Genomic DNA, 21,336 nt, shown 5'->3' with positions numbered 1-21,336 from the left:
CTTACGAATGGAGATTATTTTTAACTAACTTCCAAAAAGGAGGAGGTTATATTATGTTCGTCTGTTTATTTTATCTTTTTCAATATACCGAATGTCTTTCAGCACTGCTACTTTTACAATAAGTTGTATACAGAAGCACCCTATTCTATGGTTGGTTTACACGTAAGTTAACTAAATTTTAACTTAATTTTAAGTTATTAATTGCATGTAAACACAAATTGAGTAGCAAGTTCAAATTTTGTAAGTAAGTATAAAGTCATAAGTTAAAATTTAGTTAACTACTTAATACGTGTAAACCATTTTGTATAAAGAAGAGATAAAGAAAACGTCTTGGTTAAGCCCTCTGCTCCGGTAAAATATTACATCAATCATTGCCCTATATTATAATAGCGTGATAACAAAACATATTTTACCAGCTATTTTATTAACTTTATAAACATGATTTTAGTGAATAAAAAACTATTTTCGCGTTACAAAGTGGTACTGAATATATCGGGAAAGCGGTTTCCCGGAATTTTTCCGGGCTTTCGGCGTCTCCCGGGGGAACTTTATTTGGTGAGGGTTTGGGGAAGCATCATGCTCAGCTCACATTAATAATAATAAATAATAATAATAAACGTTTATTCGACATGTAAACACATTACATCACATAACAAAGATTACGCAAGGGAAAAAAGCAATAAGAAAGACGAAAGTAAATTAAATCAAAATGAAACAGAACATAGCAAAAAAGGAAAAAAAAATACAATCAGACGGACATTATAATACATATTTATATGATTTGGGTGAAAACCGGCGTGAAACAGCGCTTGCGCTGTGTTTCCCCGAGTGAATGAGTTTACCGGAGGCCCAATCCCCTACCCTATTCCCTTCCCTACCCTCCCCTATTTCCTTCCCATCCCATCCTTACCCTCCCCTATTACCCTATTCCCTCTTAAAAGGCCGGCAACGCACCTGCAGCTCTTCTGATGCTGCGAGTGTCTATGGGCGACGGAAGTTGCTTTCCATCAGGTGACCCGTTTGCTCGTTTGCCCCCTTATTTAATAATAAAAAAAAAAAAACACAAAAGTGTAAAGCGGATGCTGCCGAAAAGGACCCCACTCAGATGAAAATCGCGGCATAGTACCTACACCGCGTCCCGCATTTGCAGAGATGCGTCGTTTACAATTTGCAAAATCTGTTTGTTTGAATGTGAATACGTCAAACAAACTTAAGGCTGCGTTTCCACCAGAGGTGTGTTACGAAGAATGTGTTTTTGAAAACCAATAGAATCGCTTCATTGACGTGAGCTTGCCGTGACATCGCTCAACGCGGCGATGCTATTGGGTCTTAAAAACACATTCCTCGCAACACGTCTCTGGTGGATACGCACAACAACTTATACAGAATGTTAAAAAAACATAGTACTTTAGGGTGAATTTTTTTAAATGTAGTCACTGTCAAAATAGCAGAGCGGAAAGAGTTACTTTTTAAAATTATTGTGTAAGCAAATTCGTGACAGCACTGATACTATAACAGTGTACTGTATATTATAACACCTTCGTGGTCCAGTGGTTTAGAGCTCGGCTCTTGACTCGGAGGTCGTGGGTTCGATTCCCACGTTGGAAACATGTTATTTCCAAGTTTGGTTACCTAGGACAATGCAGGCTTATTAACTGATTGACAAGTGAGATGGTCCATGCGTCGGATGGGCATGTAAAAAGTCGGTCCTGCGCCTGATTTCTCGCCAGTCGTGTCGCTCTTCTGTCCCACTGGGGTATGAGAGTAAAGGAATAGAGAGCGCTCTTTGTACTGCGCTCACACTTGGGCACTACGAAATTACTTAGCATATGCTTAGAATACTTCTCACGAAACCGAAGTCACCACATGTTTCCCCATAAATTTTGAGGAGTTCCCTCGATTAATTATGGATCTTTCATCAGATCACCACTTTTGTGAATATAATACCAAATTGGGATGATACCCTACATACCAAAAGAAAAATTTTGAAAATCGGTTAACAAACGACGGAGTAATCGTTGAACATAAGAAAACGAACATAACACCTCCCCCATTTTGAAAGTCGGTTAAAATTGTAGCCTATGTGTTATTCCGATGTATAAGCTATATTATTGTAAAGTTTCATTAAAATCCGTTCAGTAGTTTTTGCGTGAAAGAGTAACAAACATCCATACATCCACACATCCACACATCCATACATCTATACATCCATACATCCAAACAAACTTTCGCCTTTATAATATTAGTAGGACTAGTAGGATGATGAAAATTTTATGGACCAGACTATCAAATATATAATACAGTGTTTGAATAAAACAATTAAGTAGAATTAATATATTCGCATAATTTACCACAGCACTCCCAGTTCCACACACAAAAGCAATCAGAATTCATGACCATTTCATTATGATGTCTCATTTATAATAGTTAATTTAATAATTCATTTGAATAATAATTATGTTATAATATTGTAGTACACATTTAAGATCGTATTTTAGATATTTGACATCATAGGTTCGATTACCGCGTTGAAAACAATGCATCAATTACTTTTATACCTTAGCTTAACAGGTGTATATACCAAATGTTAGGTTTAACACCGTTATTCATAAAACCATCAAATGAGCCCGTCAAAATGTACAACTTTTTTATGAGAACAATGCTGGGAATTCAAAAAAGAAATTGCCTGGATCGGCAATTTGTATGGGTATGAAGACCGATTTTTTTTGAGTTCTCAGCATTGTTCTCATAGAAAAAGTTATTCATTTTTACGGGCTCATTTGATGGTTTTAAGGATAACGGTGTTAAACCAACACCCTGTATAAAGAAAATTATAATTATACAAAATACATCCGGATTTTTTTTTTACACCTTAAACAAAATCCGTATTTTAAATAGTTTTCGTTAGCGAGTTTCTTACGCCGGTTCTTCTCGCCATGTTATTTCCCGAACCGGTGGTAGGCACTAGGCACCAGTAGACCCGACGTTCAGAGAATATTTGCAAAAAAATATTCTGAATAAAAAAATTTTTAGTTTGAGTTTTGAGTTTAAATCTGTAATAACCCAACTGGATTATGGTTTTTGCAAAAAAAAAAAAAAACTCAGTTATACAAAAAGGCACAGAATATTATTATGCAAAGGTTGGAGCAGAGGGCGTTACAAGCACAATCAGTAAATAATAGGTTGGGGAAAAAGTCTTTTCGCATTATAGTATGTACTAGCTGTTGCCCGCGACTTCGTCCGCGTAAACTGCATACAAAAAAGTAAAATATATCATCCTCCTTTTCGGAAGTCAGTTAAAAAGTAGCCCAAGTTATTCCTTACTACATCAGCTATTTGCCAAAAAAAGTCCCGTCAAAATCGTTCCAGCCATTTCGGAGATTAACCGGAACAAACAGACAGACAGACAAAAATTGTAAAAAATGTTGTTTTGGTGTATGTAGCGCATATACATTCATAATATGCATGTAGTAAAACGGTTCTTTCAATATTACAAACAGACACTCCAATTTTATTTAGGTATATGTATAGATGTATAGATGAACTTGTCACAAAATCTCTTGGGCTATATCTACCAATTGTATCTGGCTGATTTCGGTTTAAAAAGTTATTTTGCAGAACATAATTCCAAATTCAAATAAGGTAAATGTGAGATTTACATTTGTTTTTCTTATTGTTAAAATGAGTGGTTCTAATGAAGAAATTCGTTACATTTTAAAATTTTATTACAAAAAAAGTAAAAATGCAACACAAGCCGCGAAAAAAATTGTGATGTTTATGGACCTAAGAAACGTTGTCAACGTCGAACAAAACCGTCTAATGCTAAGTACTCACATACGGTTTTGCTCGAACGAGCAATAACGTCGAGCAAAACCCGCGGCTCGGGCTTTCGTCAACACATTCAGCATTGCTCGATAGTTTTATTCTTAATCGATATATTTCATTCCATCAAACCGGCTCGATGCGAGCCTTCGAGCTGTCAGTTTTGCGGTCCACACAGTAATTATTACTCGATTTGGAGTAAAACTATCGAGCAAAACCGCACTAAGCATAACGTAAAAACATTGCATTAATATTATATCCTGTTAAATCATAAGTCGCTCACATTTTTCACTAATGCAGGTTTCCTAAAAATGTCTTTCCTAAGATAGTTTAATAGGGAACCAAAGCTTGTATTCCTGGAAAACTACTTGCTTAAGTTTCTTATAAAAGTCTGCTATAGTAATATTATAATTTTCCTAGCATTAAATCTGCTTTTGCAATTAATTTTAGCCTGTGGCTGACAGGTGACCTAGGTACGCTAAGTAAACTAGAATTAAATAAGCTTCAGTTGAATTTGTGTGTTCTATCTCATTTATTCATTTTCCTATTTTATTATTATAAAAGTTGTATAATAAAGAGGGCAGGCGCAGTCCCAGAATGAAATTTTCGGAGGGAGAATCACAAGAATTTTTGGGAAGTTATGATTCATCATAACTTCCGTCGCCCATGGACACTCGCAGCATCAGAAGAGCTGCAGGTGCGTTGCCGGCCTTTTAAGAGGGAATAGGGTAATAGGGGAGAGTAGGGATGGGAAGGGAATTGGGGAGGGTAGGGAAGGGAATAGGGTAGGGGATTGGGCCTCCGGTAAACTCACTCACTCGGCGAAACACAGCGCTAGCGCTGTTTCACGCCGGTTTTCTGTGAGAACGTGGTATTTCTCCGGTCGAGCCGGCCCATTCGTGCCGAAGCATGGCTCTCCCACGTGTGAGAAATGTGGTAAATTACTATACTTACATTTAGTCCAATATTAATTATTATTGACTGTAATTACCTGCCCACCTACCCCATTAAAACTATTCCTCTTTGTTATTATCCTATTTTTCCTGTGAATGAATGAACTATAAATTGTTTTGTATAAACTACCGTTATTACTTATTATTGTATTTGGCTTACTACTATGATGCTCACTTAATAAGTAACATGTAGACCTATCAAAGGGCAATGTTTTTAATCCTTTCCATTTAATTTGTTGTACTATATTTAGTAGTGTAAGTATATTTAGTATTTAAGTAATTCAATTCTTAACTTCTCAAAATTATAACTAACGGTAGTCAGATTCTTTTATTATATAATATAGAGGTGTAATGAATTTAATAAAAAAAAAAACTATTATACTAGACCAATACTAAGTGGATTTGTGCTTTCCGCCGAAAACGCGTCTAATTCCTGGGTGAAATCAATTACTGTAAAATTAGAACCACCAAGATACAGGCTTCGCCTAGTTTGGGGTCCACAGGACAATCATTTAAATTGTAAAAAGTACTTCTTTTTTTTTATGAAATAAGGGGGCAAACGAGCAAACGGGTCACCTGATGGAAAGCAACTTCTGTCGCCCATGGACACTCGCAGCATCAGAAGAGCTGCAGGTGCGTTGCCGGCCTTTTAAGAGGGAATAGGGTAATAGGGGAGGGTAGGGATGGGAAGGGAATTGGAGAGGGTAGGGAAGGGAATAGGGTAGGGGATTGGGCCTCCGGTAAACTCACTCACTCGGTGAAACACAGCACAAGCGCTGTTTCACGCCGGTTTTCTGTGAGAACGTGGTATTTCTCCGGTCGAGCCGGCCCATTCGTGCCGAAGCATGGCTCTCCCACGTATATATTATATCTTAACAATCTGCTAAGGCTATTAAGTTGAGACTTGATGTGTTTAAATAAAATAAAAAAAAAGTATTATATAATTACTTACTTACATTTATTTATGTCTCCTGCTGCCTGCCATCCCCCTGGAACCGTGCATGAAAGATTTGTTTTAAATATGTCTTTTTAGCTTTATGTATGTAAGGCCTTAAATCATCTTTAACATAAGTTGCGTATGTGCATTTAGTCTGTATGTATAATAGTGCTAGATATTATGTCTGTGCAAATTTTATATAAAAATTCAATAACGATTCTGCATATTATTCATAGTAAATAAACAATACATTATCGATACTTTACTAATATTATAAATGCGAAAGTGTGTCTGTCTCTTATCTCTTGACGCTCAAACCACTGAACCGATTTTGCTGTTTGCCATGAAGATACTTTGAGTCCCGGGAAAGGCAATACAATACTTTTTATCCCGGAGAAATTTACGGTTTCAATAAGGTACACGAATTTTGGCGCAACGGAATTCCTAACATTCATCAAGTTCTTAAATTTTTACTTGGATTGTTCAACGTTTAGGTATATTTATTCATGTTTTCGCTTCTGAAGCACATTAAAAGTACTTGAGGGCGTTTGTGCACTACACGGAATTTTACCATCGGGCGCGGCGCGGCATCTCGATTTCCTACCTTATTTATGTGGCAAACGTGAAAGTTATGAACGCCGGACGGTAAAATTCCGTGTAGTGCACAAACGCCCATAAACGTCAATTCCACCGTTTACGTCAATTTGTCAATATTGACAGAGCGGCAGTTAAATTTTTACGGCCGTGCGCGTGATATAACGACGAGCATTTTTACGGTCAGCGAATTGACGGGCACAATATTAATTGCTACCTCGAAGTGCCAATTTAAATGTTCACAGATATTTTCAATCATCTATATCTTCTTATATATAAAAATTAGAGATGTGCCGACTAGTCGGTAAAGCCGACTATCCGGCTACTTTAGTAGTCGGCGACTAGTCGGCTAATGCATAGCTTTACCTCTTTATATCATGACGTTAACATAATACAAAACACGATCCGACACGTTCGCAGGCGGCGTATGCGACTTACTTTAGTAAACGAAGCGTTACGAAAACATCTGAAATCATGATCGGTTGGCCGATTAGTCGGCCGATTAGTCGGCTTCTTTGCAACCGACTAATCGGCTAGTCGGCTAGTCGGCCAAAGTCATGATCGGAACATCTCTAATAAAAATGGATTTTCAATTGTGTTAGTAACGCTAAAACTCGAAAACGGCTGAACGGATTGGGCTAATTTTAGTCTTAAAATATTCGTAGAAGTCCAGGGAAGGTTTTAAAGTGACACGAAGTTCACCGGGACAGCTAGTCTTATATATAAATATGGATTTTCAAATGTGTTAGTCGCGCTAAAACTCGAAAACGGCTGAACGGATTGGGCTGATTTTAGTCTTAAAATATTTGTAGAAGTCCAGGGAAGGTTTTAAAGTGACACGAAGTTCACCGAGACAGCTAGTCTTCTTATATATAAAAATGGATTTTTTAATGTGTTAGTCGCGCTAAAACTCGAAAACGGCTGAACGGATTGGGCTGATGTTAGTCTTAAAATATTCGTAGAAGTCCAGGAAAGGTTTTAAAGTGCCACAAAGTTCACCGGGACAGCTAGTCTTATATATAAATATGGATTTTCAAATGTGTTAGTCGCGCTAAAACTCGAAAACGGCTGAACGGATTGGGCTGATTTTAGTTTTAAAATATTCGTAGAAGTCCAGAGAAGGTTTTAAAGTGACACGAAGTTCACCGGGACAGCTAGTATATATATAAAAATGGATTTCAATTGTGTTAGTAACGCTAAAACTCGGCTGAACGGATTGGGCTATAGTGTAAAATATTTGTTTCATTATGGTTGTTTTATCAATGTTTACAAAAACGAAAAGAGATTCAGATTAATATAATTATACAGTGTGTTAATGTAAACACCGTTATCCTTGAAACCATCAAATGAGCCCGTCAAGATGTACAACTTTTTCTATGAGAACAATGCTGGGAACTCAAAAAATGTCTTCATACCCATACAAATAGCCGATCCGGGCATCCGTATGGGTATGAAGACGGCATTTTTTTTTCTGAGATCCCAGCATTGTTCTCATAGAAAAAGTTGTTCATTTCGACGGGCTCATTTGATGGTTTCAAGGATAACAGTGTATTACTAACACACTGTAATAAAAAAAGTTATACTTTATAGCAGACTAAGCTACTCAACCGATTTTGATGAAAGATAGTTTATGGTCGGGATAGGTTAATCGTAATTAACATAGGTTACTCCATATTATTTACTTATTTTATTTATTAAGCATCAGATACACAAACATTATATTTAAACCAAATGGCAGTGTGGGGACTGTACTTTGAACAGCATAGACTTAACAGCAGCACCATTAAACCCGACAAGGGTTTGTCTCGGTGCCATATTTGCATTAAACTACCGACTATCTGACAGCCTAATTAAATAAATCAATAAATTATTAGTTTAATACAAACTTGGAAGTTAGATGTCGAGCGCATACGCAAGCGAAGTACATAGAACGGGTGAAATGAAAGGAGAAAGAAATAGCATAGTGTTTCCATACAGGGTGTAACAAAACAGAGTGATAATACTTAAGGGGGTGTATGTGTTCTTTATAAAGAGTTTACTGTGAAAGTACTACTAACGCTAAAAGTGTTTTTTTTTGTTATTTGTTTGGAAACACACCGCAGTGTTATGAGTTTTTCCATACAAAAGTTAAAGAAAAGTTTGCTCTTTCAGAGCTGCTACTTTCACAGTTAACTCTACACTCACACACCCTAAATATCACTTAATTTTGTTACACCCAGTACATACGCATCCCCGATCAAAAACTAAGAAAGGTTCACCGGATTATTTCTACTTTACTTACATGTTTTTTTTTTACCAAGAAAGGCCTGTATGAAATATTGTAACAACACAAACGTGTCTGGCTTAACATTATACTGTAATAATACGTTGTGGGATAAATGTATTACGTATAATATATTTAATATAAGATAAAATATATATATTTAATATAAGAGCGCGAGAAAATAACCGCAAGAAACAAATTTGTGCCGAGTAACGATTCTCATTACTAGATCCTTTGTTCTATTTATTCGTTATTTTATCAGGGAATTAATTTCGTTGAATCGAATGATATTCTCCTTTTTTGTTTAGAATTATTTTGCAACTGTTGTAATGCTAAGTACTCATATACGGTTTTGCTCGATAGTTTTACTCCAAATCGAAGGAAATGACATATTTAATCCATCGAGCCGGCTCGAAGTGAGCCTTCGAGCTGTCAGTTTTGGCGGTCCACACGGTGGTTATTGCTCGATTTGGAGTAAAACTATCGAGCAAAACCGTATGTCAGTACTTAGCATAAGGGGGCGCCACAAATTACGTGAGGTGTTTGATGGGGGGAGGGAATCGAGTCAAATCTCATCTAATCTTACGTTGAAGAGAGGGGGGGTCTCGGCAAATCTCACGTTTTTTTCTCATTGTTACAAAAAAAAGTACTATTTTGGGTCCATTTCATCCAGATTAAGTGCGTATGCTTAAGATTGAATCGTAAGCGTAATCATTATACGATTAACGGCCGTTCCCAATATTTGATCTATCTCTGGTTTTGCCCTACTAGAGATAGAAATAGCTCACAATAATTGACATAAAATATATGTCTCTAATGTCTAATCTGAGCTATTCCTATCTCTAGTAGGGCAAAACCAGAGATAGATCAAATATTGGGAATGGCCGTAAGATCATTCACAAATTCGTTCGAAAGAAAGTAATTTCATTCATACTTTGACGTTATTCATCTACTGACTGTCAAACAATCCAACGCGTTTAGTTTATACGTAAGAAACCCACATTTTGAAAAATCTCACGTGAGATTGGGAGAGGGGGTTGAATAAAATCTCACGAAATCTCACCAGGGGGGTCCAGAGGGTCCAGAAGGTCAGAAAATTGAAAAAAGAAACCTCACGTAATTTGTGGACGTCCCCCAAGAAACCGGATAACCAAATGAATCCGTTAATTATTATGAAAGTGTATCCGTCTGTTACCTTTTCACGCCCAAATGGCTAAACCGATTTTGCCGAAATTTATTATAGAGATACTGGATGGTAAAAACAAGCATAGAACAAGGCAGTTTTACAAAGTTTTCTAATTTTAGTTTTGCATTTTAGACAACAACTTTTATTGCGTTTTAACCTCCAACCACATATTTTAATATTCTTCAAACTTTATATTTTTTCGTAACTTCAGAAGCACGATGTTGAAAGTTTTATGACTTTGATTCTAAAATTTATTTTTCGAAGTTGAGCAGCTTTTATTTATTATTTTTATGTTTTTCAGTCACGCGCGGGTGTCTGCTTTGGAATTCTTTATATTATAAATATTTTATTTTCCTTATATTTTTAAGGGTTGAAATTAATGTTAAAATAATGAAACTATTCAACATAAACGAAAATGATTCGAAAGATTACTGAGGTAATACGAGAACTCAGATTCTTCTAGTTTTATTAAAACTAATTCAAATAGAATTTTAATTTTGATGTAAAATCAATGCATCTTCGGTCCTTGTTCAATTCAGTATCCATACTATAATATTATAAATGTGAAAATGTGTCTTTCTCTCTGTCTGTTACCTCTTCATGCCCAAACCGCTAAACCGATTTCGCTGAAATTTGGTATGGAGATACTTTGAGTCCCGGGAAAGGACATAGGATACTTTTTATCCCGGAAAAATGTACGGTTCCCGCGCGACGAATGAATTTTGGTGCAACGGAGTTGCGGGCGTCATGAAGTAGAATGTTATTCGCATAAAATCACAAAAAACTACTTTGCTGTTCAATAGAAATTAGAATCCAGACTGAATCGAAGCTGAATCAGAATAAAGTCATCAGAGTCATCAATAATGTGTGAAACTCAAGTTTCGACAAACACAAACTTGTGAAACCAATTTTCATTTCGACAGTTCGTAACAACTCGACAGAAACCGCACAGCGACAAATTAATTCCAACTTCATCGCCATTCGACAGTTCCGCACACACTTCATTCAACTTCATGCCATTTCATTGTACATTTGTGTTGATGAAATTGGGTAAGAGTTATGTTCTCCTTGGTTAGGTGGTTTATAGTTAATTAATCTACACTATTATGTAAAAAGTGTTTGTTTATAATATACAGTGTGTAACAAAAACTAGTGATAATACTTTAGGGTGTGTACATGTTCCTTGTAGAGAGTTCACAAAGTAGCAGCTCTGAAAGACGAATATTTTTTTTTTCACTTTTGTATGGGCAAGAGCCGAGCGTCACGAGTTTCCCCATACAAAAGTGAAAAAAAATTTTGGTCTTTCAGCGCTGCTACTTTCACAGTGAACTCTCTACAAGGAACACGTACACACCCTAAAGTATTATCACTTGTTTTTGTTACACCCGTATTCAAGTATTATACAAATCACATAAAGACATGAGTGGGTAAGTAGCAATTTTAAAACTGTCGTTTTTGAATGATGATTTGAATTTAAAAAATCAATACACGTCATAATATGAATGGTTCTATATACATTGTATGCGCCACTATTTATTCATTAAGCCGTATACTGCAAAAAGCGTGCAGGCAACGTGCAGAATTGCGGCGTGTGAACCAAGCCTAGAGTTAACAAAAGAAATATGGAGTTAACATCAAATGTTAACTCGAAATAGTAATACGCTGTGTAAATACTTTATCAGTAGGAGTGTAAATATGCAGTGAAAATTCCCAAATATTTGTTGAGAGAATGCGCCAACCGCATTAATCACAATTAAAAGCAGATCTCATTATAGCGAATGAATAACATTATGATAATTTGCAGTGCAAACATCAAATATTCCGAGAAGTGATATTCTGGATTTTCTTGGAATTTATGTGAAAATAAGCTGTTATGAGTTTTGTTAGGTCATATGCGAGAATATTTTTTTTTTAATTCCAAGAAATTTGTAACAAGGTTTTAAAATATTGTTCAGTTCTCGCATAAAATATCTATTCTTCTGTACTATATTATAAAACTTTCGGGTTGGTGTGTTAGTTTTAACACGCGACCTCTAAAAAGCGATAAACAAAGGCGAAAAGCCCATAGATGACTATTATTGTAATAAATAAAATTAAAAAAAAAACACGTTTTTTCTAACTGGACCGATTTTCGTGTAATTTAGCCACAGCTATAGTCACGGGCGCGGCGTATATATAGCTTTAATAAGGGGGGGATAACGTAAAAAAGCGGCTAAGTGCGAGTTGGACTGGGCTTCTGCAGCAGCCTAAATACCTACAATACACGCTCCACATTATTATTATATTGTAAATAGAAAAAATACATGTAAATCGCCGATGAAAATCGGTAGGTACTGACACTGTATAATATATTATCGATTGGACAAGTAAGATGGATAGATGGGGGGTCCGGACCCCCAGGACCCCCCCCCCTTATATACGCCCACGGGTATAGTAGACCACGAGAAAGAAAGGCCATTCTTTGCGGCTAAATGTACGGTGCCTGTGAAATTCCTTATTTACGCGGACGGAGCCGATCAAAATACTTAGTTAATGAAAACAGCTTATTTTTTATTCACCCATTCGAATATTTGTACGCATAATCCACTACTTACTTAACCTTATTGCTAAGCCGAAAAGAAATGCCTGAGATAAAAAAAATCTAAGAATAACTTCTAATTAGAAGCCGCCTCTATGGTAATTGCGAACATAAATTTTATCACTTAATTTGCTCGGGTCTGATGTTCTATACGAAATTACCTAACGTTTTTACAGCCTATTACTAGATTAGTGTGAGAAAGACTAAATAATGTGTCTGCACAAAATATAATGTTTTTTAAGTTTGAACGAATTTTAGGGTTATTGGGAAGGTCACAGAAATCACGTTAGATGAAGTAACACAGCATCTCATAAAATAAAACTTATTTCCATACTAAAATGCCTGATAGACGTACGAACTTAAAACACGCGGGCTTTAAGCTCGCGAACTTACTCGGCTCGACGTCGGTGACATACGAGAATGGCTCACACTAGATTACCATGTCCCCAGGCTCGCGACTCGCGGCATACGGCTCACAGTCTTGCCAGACGTAGACAAACCGAGACGAGCTACGAGTAAAATTCCAAAACGGTGAACTTGCATGGCAATCTTTAAGTACGCGAACTTTAGGTGACACACAGGCGATTAAGATCGTCGAGCCATAAGGCTTTAAAGGCCAAACCTACACGACCGCGCGACTGCGAAGCGGGAGCGCGTAGGTTTGAACAAAGCATAAGTCCGCGTACTTACTCGCACGTCTGTCACTCCTTTAATATTATAAATGCGAAAGTGTGTCTGTCTGTCTCTTTGTCTGTTACCTCTTCACGCTCAAACCGCTGAACCTATTTTGCTGTTTGGTATGAAGATACTTTGAGTCCCTGGAAAGGACATAATATGATACTTTTATCGCTGTCATTTCCATACAATTGTTGAGATCTCGCAGCATAGCTGCTACACTTGGCGGTCAAACCGCTCGTTTGCGCAGACGCATAATAATCGAGCCATAAGTTTATATGTAAAAAATACCATTTAGTATTTTTTGAATCCGTCAAAAAATATATTTTATAATTTATATTACTTTCGTCATTTTGCGTGTCCATTGTAATTAAGCGAGTATTTATTTAGGATCTGTAGCTCAATTCAAATTATTATAGTGATTTTTGTAGGACTATAAAAAGTATATTTGTACGACCTACGCCCTAGGCCTTGTCCTAGATATATCATATTACGAGCGCTAGGTAATTACTATTTGATGGCATAGAATATAGATAATTAAGGTGCCTCCTCACCGGGAGCATTCGCTTGTAATGTAATGTTACAGAGCCGAGTATTACATCAGTGAGAGAGGACAACCGAGCATTACAATGCGCATCTTGTATCAATGTGTAATGTCTTGATATAACTTGTAAAATTAATACTACATGTCAGTGAAGTCAACTAGCTATGTAATGCTCAAAGTCGAATATATTACAGAAATTGCAAGTACACGCGAATGCTCGTCAGTCAGGGAGGTAGTATTGTAATGTACTGCTCAAAGTGAAATCTATAATGTTAAATTACACGCGAATGCTCCCGGTGAGGGAGCACCTTTATGTTACAATCCTACTAAGTTATGGTGCGTAACCGATATCAGAACTGACACCACTACATCGTAATGTTACAAGTATCACGCTACCACGTCGTAGTCCTACGAGTATCATCTTACTACATTGTACTATGAGCATTTTGTTACTACGCCGTAGTGCTCCGAGTGTGATACAGTCTACGCCGTAGTGCTCCGAGTGTGATACAGTCTACGCCGTAGTGCTACGAGTGTGATACAGTCTACGCCGTAGTGCTCCGAGTGTGATACAGTCTACGCCGTAGTGCTCCGAGTGTGATACAGTCTACGCCGTAGTGCTACGAGTGTTATACAGTCTACGCCGTAGTGCTACGAGTGTGATACAGTCTACGCCGTAGTGCTCCGAGTGTGATACAGTCTACGCCGTAGTGCTCCGAGTGTGATACAGTCTACGCCGTAGTGCTCCGAGTGTGATACAGTCTACGCCGTAGTGCTCCGAGTGTTATACAGTCTACGCCGTAGTGCTCCGAGTGTGATACAGTCTACGCCGTAGTGCTACGAGTGTTATACAGTCTACGCCGTAGTGCTCCGAGTGTGATACAGTCTACGCCGTAGCGCTACGAGTGTTATACAGTCTACGCCGTAGTGCTCCGAGTGTGATACAGTCTATGCCGTAGCGCTACGACTGTTATACAGTCTACGCCGTAGTGCTACAAATTTTATACAGTCTACGCCGTAGTGCTCCGAGTGTGATACAGTCTACGCCGTAGTGCTACGAGTGTGATACAGTCTACGCCGTAGCGCTACGACTGTTATACAGTCTACGCCGTAGCGCTACGACTGTTATACAGTCTACGCCGTAGTGCTCCGAGTGTGATACAGTCTACGCCGTAGCGCTACGACTGTTATACAGTCTACGCCGTAGTGCTCCGAGTGTGATACAGTCTACGCCGTAGCGCTACGACTGTTATACAGTCTACGCCGTAGTGCTCCGAGTGTGATACAGTCTACGCCGTAGTGCTACGAGTGTTATACAGTCTACGTCGTAGTGCTACGAGTGTGATACAGTCTACGCCGTAGTGCTCCGAGTGTGATACAGTCTACGCCGTAGTGCTCCGAGTGTGATACAGTCTACGCCGTAGTGCTCCGAGTGTGATACAGTCTACGCCGTAGTGCTCCGAGTGTTATACAGTCTACGCCGTAGTGCTCCGAGTGTGATACAGTCTACGCCGTAGTGCTACGAGTGTTATACAGTCTACGCCGTAGTGCTCCGAGTGTGATACAGTCTACGCCGTAGCGCTACGAGTGTTATACAGTCTACGCCGTAGTGCTCCGAGTGTGATACAGTCTATGCCGTAGCGCTACGACTGTTATACAGTCTACGCCGTAGTGCTACAAATTTTATACAGTCTACGCCGTAGTGCTCCGAGTGTGATACAGTCTACGCCGTAGTGCTACGAGTGTGATACAGTCTACGCCGTAGCGCTACGACTGTTATACAGTCTACGCCGTAGCGCTACGACTGTTATACAGTCTACGCCGTAGTGCTCCGAGTGTGATACAGTCTACGCCGTAGCGCTACGACTGTTATACAGTCTACGCCGTAGTGCTCCGAGTGTGATACAGTCTACGCCGTAGCGCTACGACTGTTATACAGTCTACGCTGTAGTGCTCCGAGTGTGATACAGTCTACGCCTCCGTGGTCTAGTGGTATAGAGCGCGGCTCTTGACTCGGAGGTCGTGGGTTCGATTCCCGCGTTGGAAACATGTTATTTCCAAGTTTGGTTAGGACAATGCAGGCTGATCACCTGATTGTCTGACAAGTAAGATGATCCATGCGTCGGATGGGCATGTAAAAAGTCGGTCCTGCGCCTGATCTCCCGCCAGTCGTGTCGGTCGTCCGTCCCACTGGGTTATGAGAGTAAAGGAATAGAGAGTGCTCTTGTGTACTGCGCACACACTTGGTCACTATAAAAATTACTCCTGCGTAGCTGGCCTGGTTTCAATGAAACCGGCCACCGTCACCGAAACCGGTGTGGGAGCTATTATTACAGTCTACGCCGTAGTGCTACGACTGCTACGAGTGTGATACAGTCTACGCCGTAGTGCTACGAGTGTGATACAGTCTATGCCGTAGCGCTACGACTGTTATACAGTCTACGCCGTAGTGCTACAAGTTTTATACAGTCTACGCCGTAGCGCTACGAGTGTTATACAGTCTACGCCGTAGTGCTACGAGTGTGATACAGTCTACGCCGTAGCGCTACGAGTGTGATACAGTCTATGCCGTAGCGCTACGACTGTTATACAGTCTACGCCGTAGTGCTACAAGTTTTATACAGTCTACGCCGTAGCGCTACGAGTGTTATACAGTCTACGCCGTAGCGCTACGACTGTTATACAGTCTACGCCGTAGCGCTACGACTGTTATACAGTCTACGCCGTAGCGCTACGAGTGTTATACAGTCTACGCCGTAGCGCTACGAGTGTTATACAGTCTACGCCGTAGTGCTACGAGTGTGATACAGTCTACGCCGTAGCGCTACGAGTGTTATACAGTCTACGCCGTAGTGCTACGAGTGTGATACAGTCTACGCCGTAGCGCTACGAGTGTGATACAGTCTACGCCGTAGTGCTACGAGTGTGATACAGTCTACGCCGTAGTGCTACGAGTGTGATACAGTCTACGCCGTAGCGCTACGAGTGTGATACAGTCTACGCCGTAGTGCTACGAGTGTGATACAGTCTATGCCGTAGCGCTACGACTGTTATACAGTCTACGCCGTAGTGCTACGAGTGTGATACAGTCTACGCCGTAGTGCTACGAGTATCACGTAATTTTATTAAAAGTATATTTCCACAATTTACGCACTCTGTTTTTCTGTCTACATTTTGATCCAAATACCCACCCTGCCTGAGGGCAGGGCATTATGCGAGAGCATGTGTTTGTGAGTCAAGAGTTTTTGCGGAAATTCAATCTTACTTCAACACTATCTCTATCTCTTTCAGATGTGGTCGCGGCGCGCGGTGGCGTGCTTGGCGGCGCTGGCGGCGGTCTGCGCGCCGGCGCTCTCGCTGGACCTCAACAAGCTCTACGGACACCACACCAAGAGATCCGGTGAGTACTAAATACTAATATGCTATGATTTGATGAGTAACAATTGATGAGTGGTCTTACAGTCTTAGTTTTAGTCTTGCAAAGAAAGCAAGAGACCAAGACTAGAAAAACCAAGACCAAGACCGAGACCAGGCAGATTTGACCAAGACCAAGACTGTACTAGAAAGATCAAAACCCTATCTTGGTCTTGTTTTGCTCATCACATTTAAGTTTGTCAAACTATAAGTGATATGCGGCCAGAGAGGCTGCACGGCGCACGTACGCTTAGCGAGGTGAAATTGTGGAGTTTACGCCGCGTAACTTCGACCTAGTATGTTTTGACACTACATCAATTTATACGCGAAACGGAATGGAATGGAAAGCGACTTTTTGCAACGAACTGTATATAGCACAATGAACTTTATGTCAACGGTAAAACGAATATAATTTCCGTAAATTTTCGTCAAGTCGCTCGCAAGATGTGAAATTGACGCTGCTAAAGGCGCTTTTCCTGTCATACATATCTGGTCATACTGGTGGTTTGCGGGCAGTGCGGTTACATTAGTCAAACATCCTACGCAAATCCGTCGCGCGTTTGCCGCAGTCAAACGCTTACGATCTAGTAACCGACCGCAAACTGATGTGATTAGGCCCAATGTGTCAACATTGCAACGTCGTAAAGCGTGCGTTAAATGATTTAAAACTGAACTTTATTTTCTACACAAGAAGATACACATTGAATTGACGCTCACGGTCGTCGTGCTGCCTGTTCTCGTTCAAAAATGCTGCATGGCTAGAGGTTTTCATTTTTAACGTTTTTCATTTCTCTACAATTTGTATGGTCTATAATATTAGAACAATATCATAGATTAACATTAGTAACTTAAAATTAGGTAACTATTTCTGTCTGTTTCTGTAAGTTTAAATAGAGATATCTTTTCAAAGTTCACACACTTTGAAATAAGTTCTAAAAATATAATACTAAGGTTCACTCGGCGTACCTGGGCGGGCGTAGAAACCGCGTTTGACAATAAGGTGTCATATGTTGTCAATCGCGACTTTGTTTAGAAAATGACAAGTTTTTGACAGGGAGTCAATGACCGCTACCGCCAAGTTACGCCGAGTGAACCTTAGTAGTGAGCCCTAGAACAATTTTTTTGTGATTACTAACAAGCAAATTTTTGTGAGTAGCATTTGCAACGCGCAGAGAGCATTTTGATAAGACGAACATCATTTTTATTTTCGAAAAATCTCGAAAGTGGTAGCTAACAGAGATAGAAAGGATTTCATACTTTGACTTGATGGTCCTAAAATACGGATTGTTTTATTTGTAAGACAAGGTTACTCTTAAATTATATAACTATTAACCTACCAATTTACAAAAAATTAGCTGGTTCGGGTTCCGTTTTTCTAACCAGCTGATTTTTTGTATTTAAGATAGTAATCACAAAAAAAATTGTTCTAGGGCTCCCGTACTATAGTATGTTCCATTTGAAATAACACTTGTTATTAAAGATGAAGTAACTTCTAAGTCGTGACCGAGTTTGTAGTGGCCATTACAAAGTTGCCAACTTCCGGGGGACCCTGCCTTCTTAAATTCTTAAGGGGACAAAGAGGACAAAGGGGACGAAAGGATACGGTACGGAAGTCACGATTCAATTCTGCAATGTTTTATGTAAATATTTATGGGCCGGCTCGACCGAGAAATACCACGTTCTCACAGAAAACCGGCGTGAAACAGCGCTTACGCTGTGTTGCGCCGAGTGAGTGAGTTTACCGGAGGCCCAATCCCGTACCCTATTCCCTCTTAAAAGGCCGGCAACGCACCTGCAGCTCTTCTGATGCTGCGAGTGTCCATGGGCGACGGAAGTTGCTTTCCATCAGGTAACCCGTTTGCTCGTTTGTCCCCTTATTTCATAAAAAAATTAACATTACAGAACTGGTCAATAGGATTATTTACATTAAGAAACTTTTTTTGTAAATCGATTGTGAGTATACTTAGGGTCAATTCAGACCGCAACGTGACGCGTAGATGCATTTCTAAATTAGTATGGATTTGACAGTTTCGTAAGACGTCTCACGCTGACGACATCTGTCAAATCCATACAAATTTAGGTCGCGTCGCGTCGCGCCTCGCCTCGTCGCGTTGTCGTCTGAATTGACCCTTAGATTTTTGTGTGGTTTTATAGTAGTTCCGCCGAATGCAACTTTAGTTGTAGTTTGTACGAGTACAGTGTAAAGAAATAAATATATAATTAAATATTTTTTGCTTCTTTTATATCAAATATTATTATTTGGTGGTCCCGGAGTGCAAAATTGCTAAAAAAATTATAGGGTAAGGATTTTTAATTTGCAATAAAAAAACATTTTTAATCTGATAATGATAAACGTCATAAGATGCCATTTCCGTTTCCATCTACGTTTGGAAGCTCTCTATAGTTTATATTTATAGTTATTTTTTATTTAATAAAGTAAGACGTGCCACGGTTACTATTCTATAACGTCTTCCAAGTAAACTTTATAATATTAATAGAATTGTAATATTTCGCTGTAGAACAAACGCGATTATTAAAATAATTTCCTAGGAACACTGTTAAAGGTAATTATAATTAAACCACTTCAGGAACTCTCTTTCGCTCCAACTAGCACTTCGTTTTCCACGAAAATTCCCGGAAATTTTCATTATTATTGTGTTTTACATCACTTTATAATGTGGGGAAAATGCTGTGAAAATGACAGTAGAGTGAAATTTATTTTAATGAAGCATGTTTACACTTGATTGTAAATTATTGCTAATAATTAATGATTTATGAGTTATGTCATAATTATAAGACTTGTTACTTAGAAGTTGGGAAGGTTGTGAGGTCACGGAATGGGTCAAGCGGAAGACCGGCGTTGGTAACCTGCTGGGTGTGCCAACACTGCCGAGCTTGGTCCAATTTGCGGCTAATGTACCCAATTAATGTCTATATTATGTTAATTCACTATTTTGTAATATTCCTATTTTAGGTATTTTTTTAATAATATTATGTATCTTATAATTATTTTATCTGCAAATAAAATAAAAATAATGTGTGTGAATCGAGTGATGTGAATCTCATCGTTTTTTTTTGTACAACACAAATGTTTTTTGCCTAGAACTGTAAGGAAGGAATTTTGAACCTATACTAATAGTATTAATGACTAGAAAACGCCCGCAACTCCGTTGCGCCAAAATTCGTTTATCGCGCGGGAACCGTACATTTTTCCGGGTTAAAAAGTATCCTTTGTTCTTACTCGAGACTCAAGGTATCTCCATACCAAATTTAATATACTTTTACTAATATTTACATTTTTAATTTAATATATTTATCTATTAAGCATATTTGTTAGTATCGCTTAGTATATGTATACAATATACTAGTATTATTATAACAACCACGGTGATTTTTGTAAATTGTGACGTAGAAGAATATTATAGCAATATATCTGCAACAAAAATACAGCATTTTCGAACTATGAATAAAAAATTACACCAATTATTTATTATAATTATTAATCATAATAATTTATATCAATAAATTTTATTATTTTAGTACTCACCACACCACTCCACCACTGCAGTAAAACAGTACAAAGTTCCCAGAAATAATTTTCTTTCATTGCCATTTCATTATCAAGATTTTACGCATTTTATTACAATTTATGCGTGAAACTTTCAACTCATCAGACTTAGGAACAAAGCACATAAAATCCTGACCGCTAAATAATGTGCCGCCGGAGAATAAAAAATAATGTGCCGTAAAAATTGCCGGCTAACTGGAAAATAACCCTTTGGGTCCTTTCCGGGCTTAATTTTTTAAGTAAAGCCTTTTAATACGAGTGAAATATGCTGCTGTGTCGTTATTAATGGGAATCGTGCGAGAGTTCTTTGTTTTTTGTGTATGCATAGCTTATTTTAATGCCGATTGCAAATGCGAAAGTGCCTATGCCCATGCCTAAACCGCTAAAACGATTCTGCTCTTTGGCATGGAGATACCATAAAAGAGAAAAGGACGTTACTTTTTATCCCGGAAAACTTTACCATTCCTGCGCTATCAACCAATTTCCACACCACATTTTTTTTTTTTATGAAATAAGGGGGCAAATGAGTAAACGGGTCACCTGATGGAAAGCAACTTCCGTCGCCCATGGACACTCGCAGCATCAGAAGAGCTGCAGGTGCGTTGCCGGCCTTTTAAGGGTTAATAGGGGAGGGTAGGGAAGGGAATAGGGGAGGGTACGGAAGGGTATAGGAGAGGGTACGGAAGGAAATAGGGGAGGGTAGTGAAAGGAAAAGGGTAGGGGATTGGGCCTCCGGTAAACTCACTCACTCGGCGAAACACAGCGGAAGCGCTGTTTCACGCCGGTTTTCTGTGAGGACGTG

At 38.8% G+C, this 21,336-nt stretch overlaps 1 protein-coding gene across 1 annotated transcript in view; it reads left to right on the top strand.

The window, feature by feature from the left end:
* The window catches only part of LOC121736281 (IDLSRF-like peptide), a 109,176-nt gene that overhangs the window by 66,568 nt on the left and 21,272 nt on the right, over window positions 1-21,336 (top strand). Inside the window, exon 2 of the mRNA XM_042127374.1 lies at window positions 16,844-16,952. Within this exon, the coding sequence (XP_041983308.1) occupies window positions 16,844-16,952 (109 nt within the window). The remainder of the gene's footprint in view (window positions 1-16,843; window positions 16,953-21,336) is intronic.

Source organism: Aricia agestis, chromosome 18 (genome assembly GCF_905147365.1).
Source record: "Aricia agestis chromosome 18, ilAriAges1.1, whole genome shotgun sequence".
In the NCBI taxonomy this organism is placed as follows: Eukaryota; Metazoa; Arthropoda; class Insecta; order Lepidoptera; family Lycaenidae; genus Aricia; species Aricia agestis.
The sequence above is the reverse complement of the archived record's forward strand: the minus strand, read 5'-3'. Positions and strand labels throughout refer to the sequence as shown.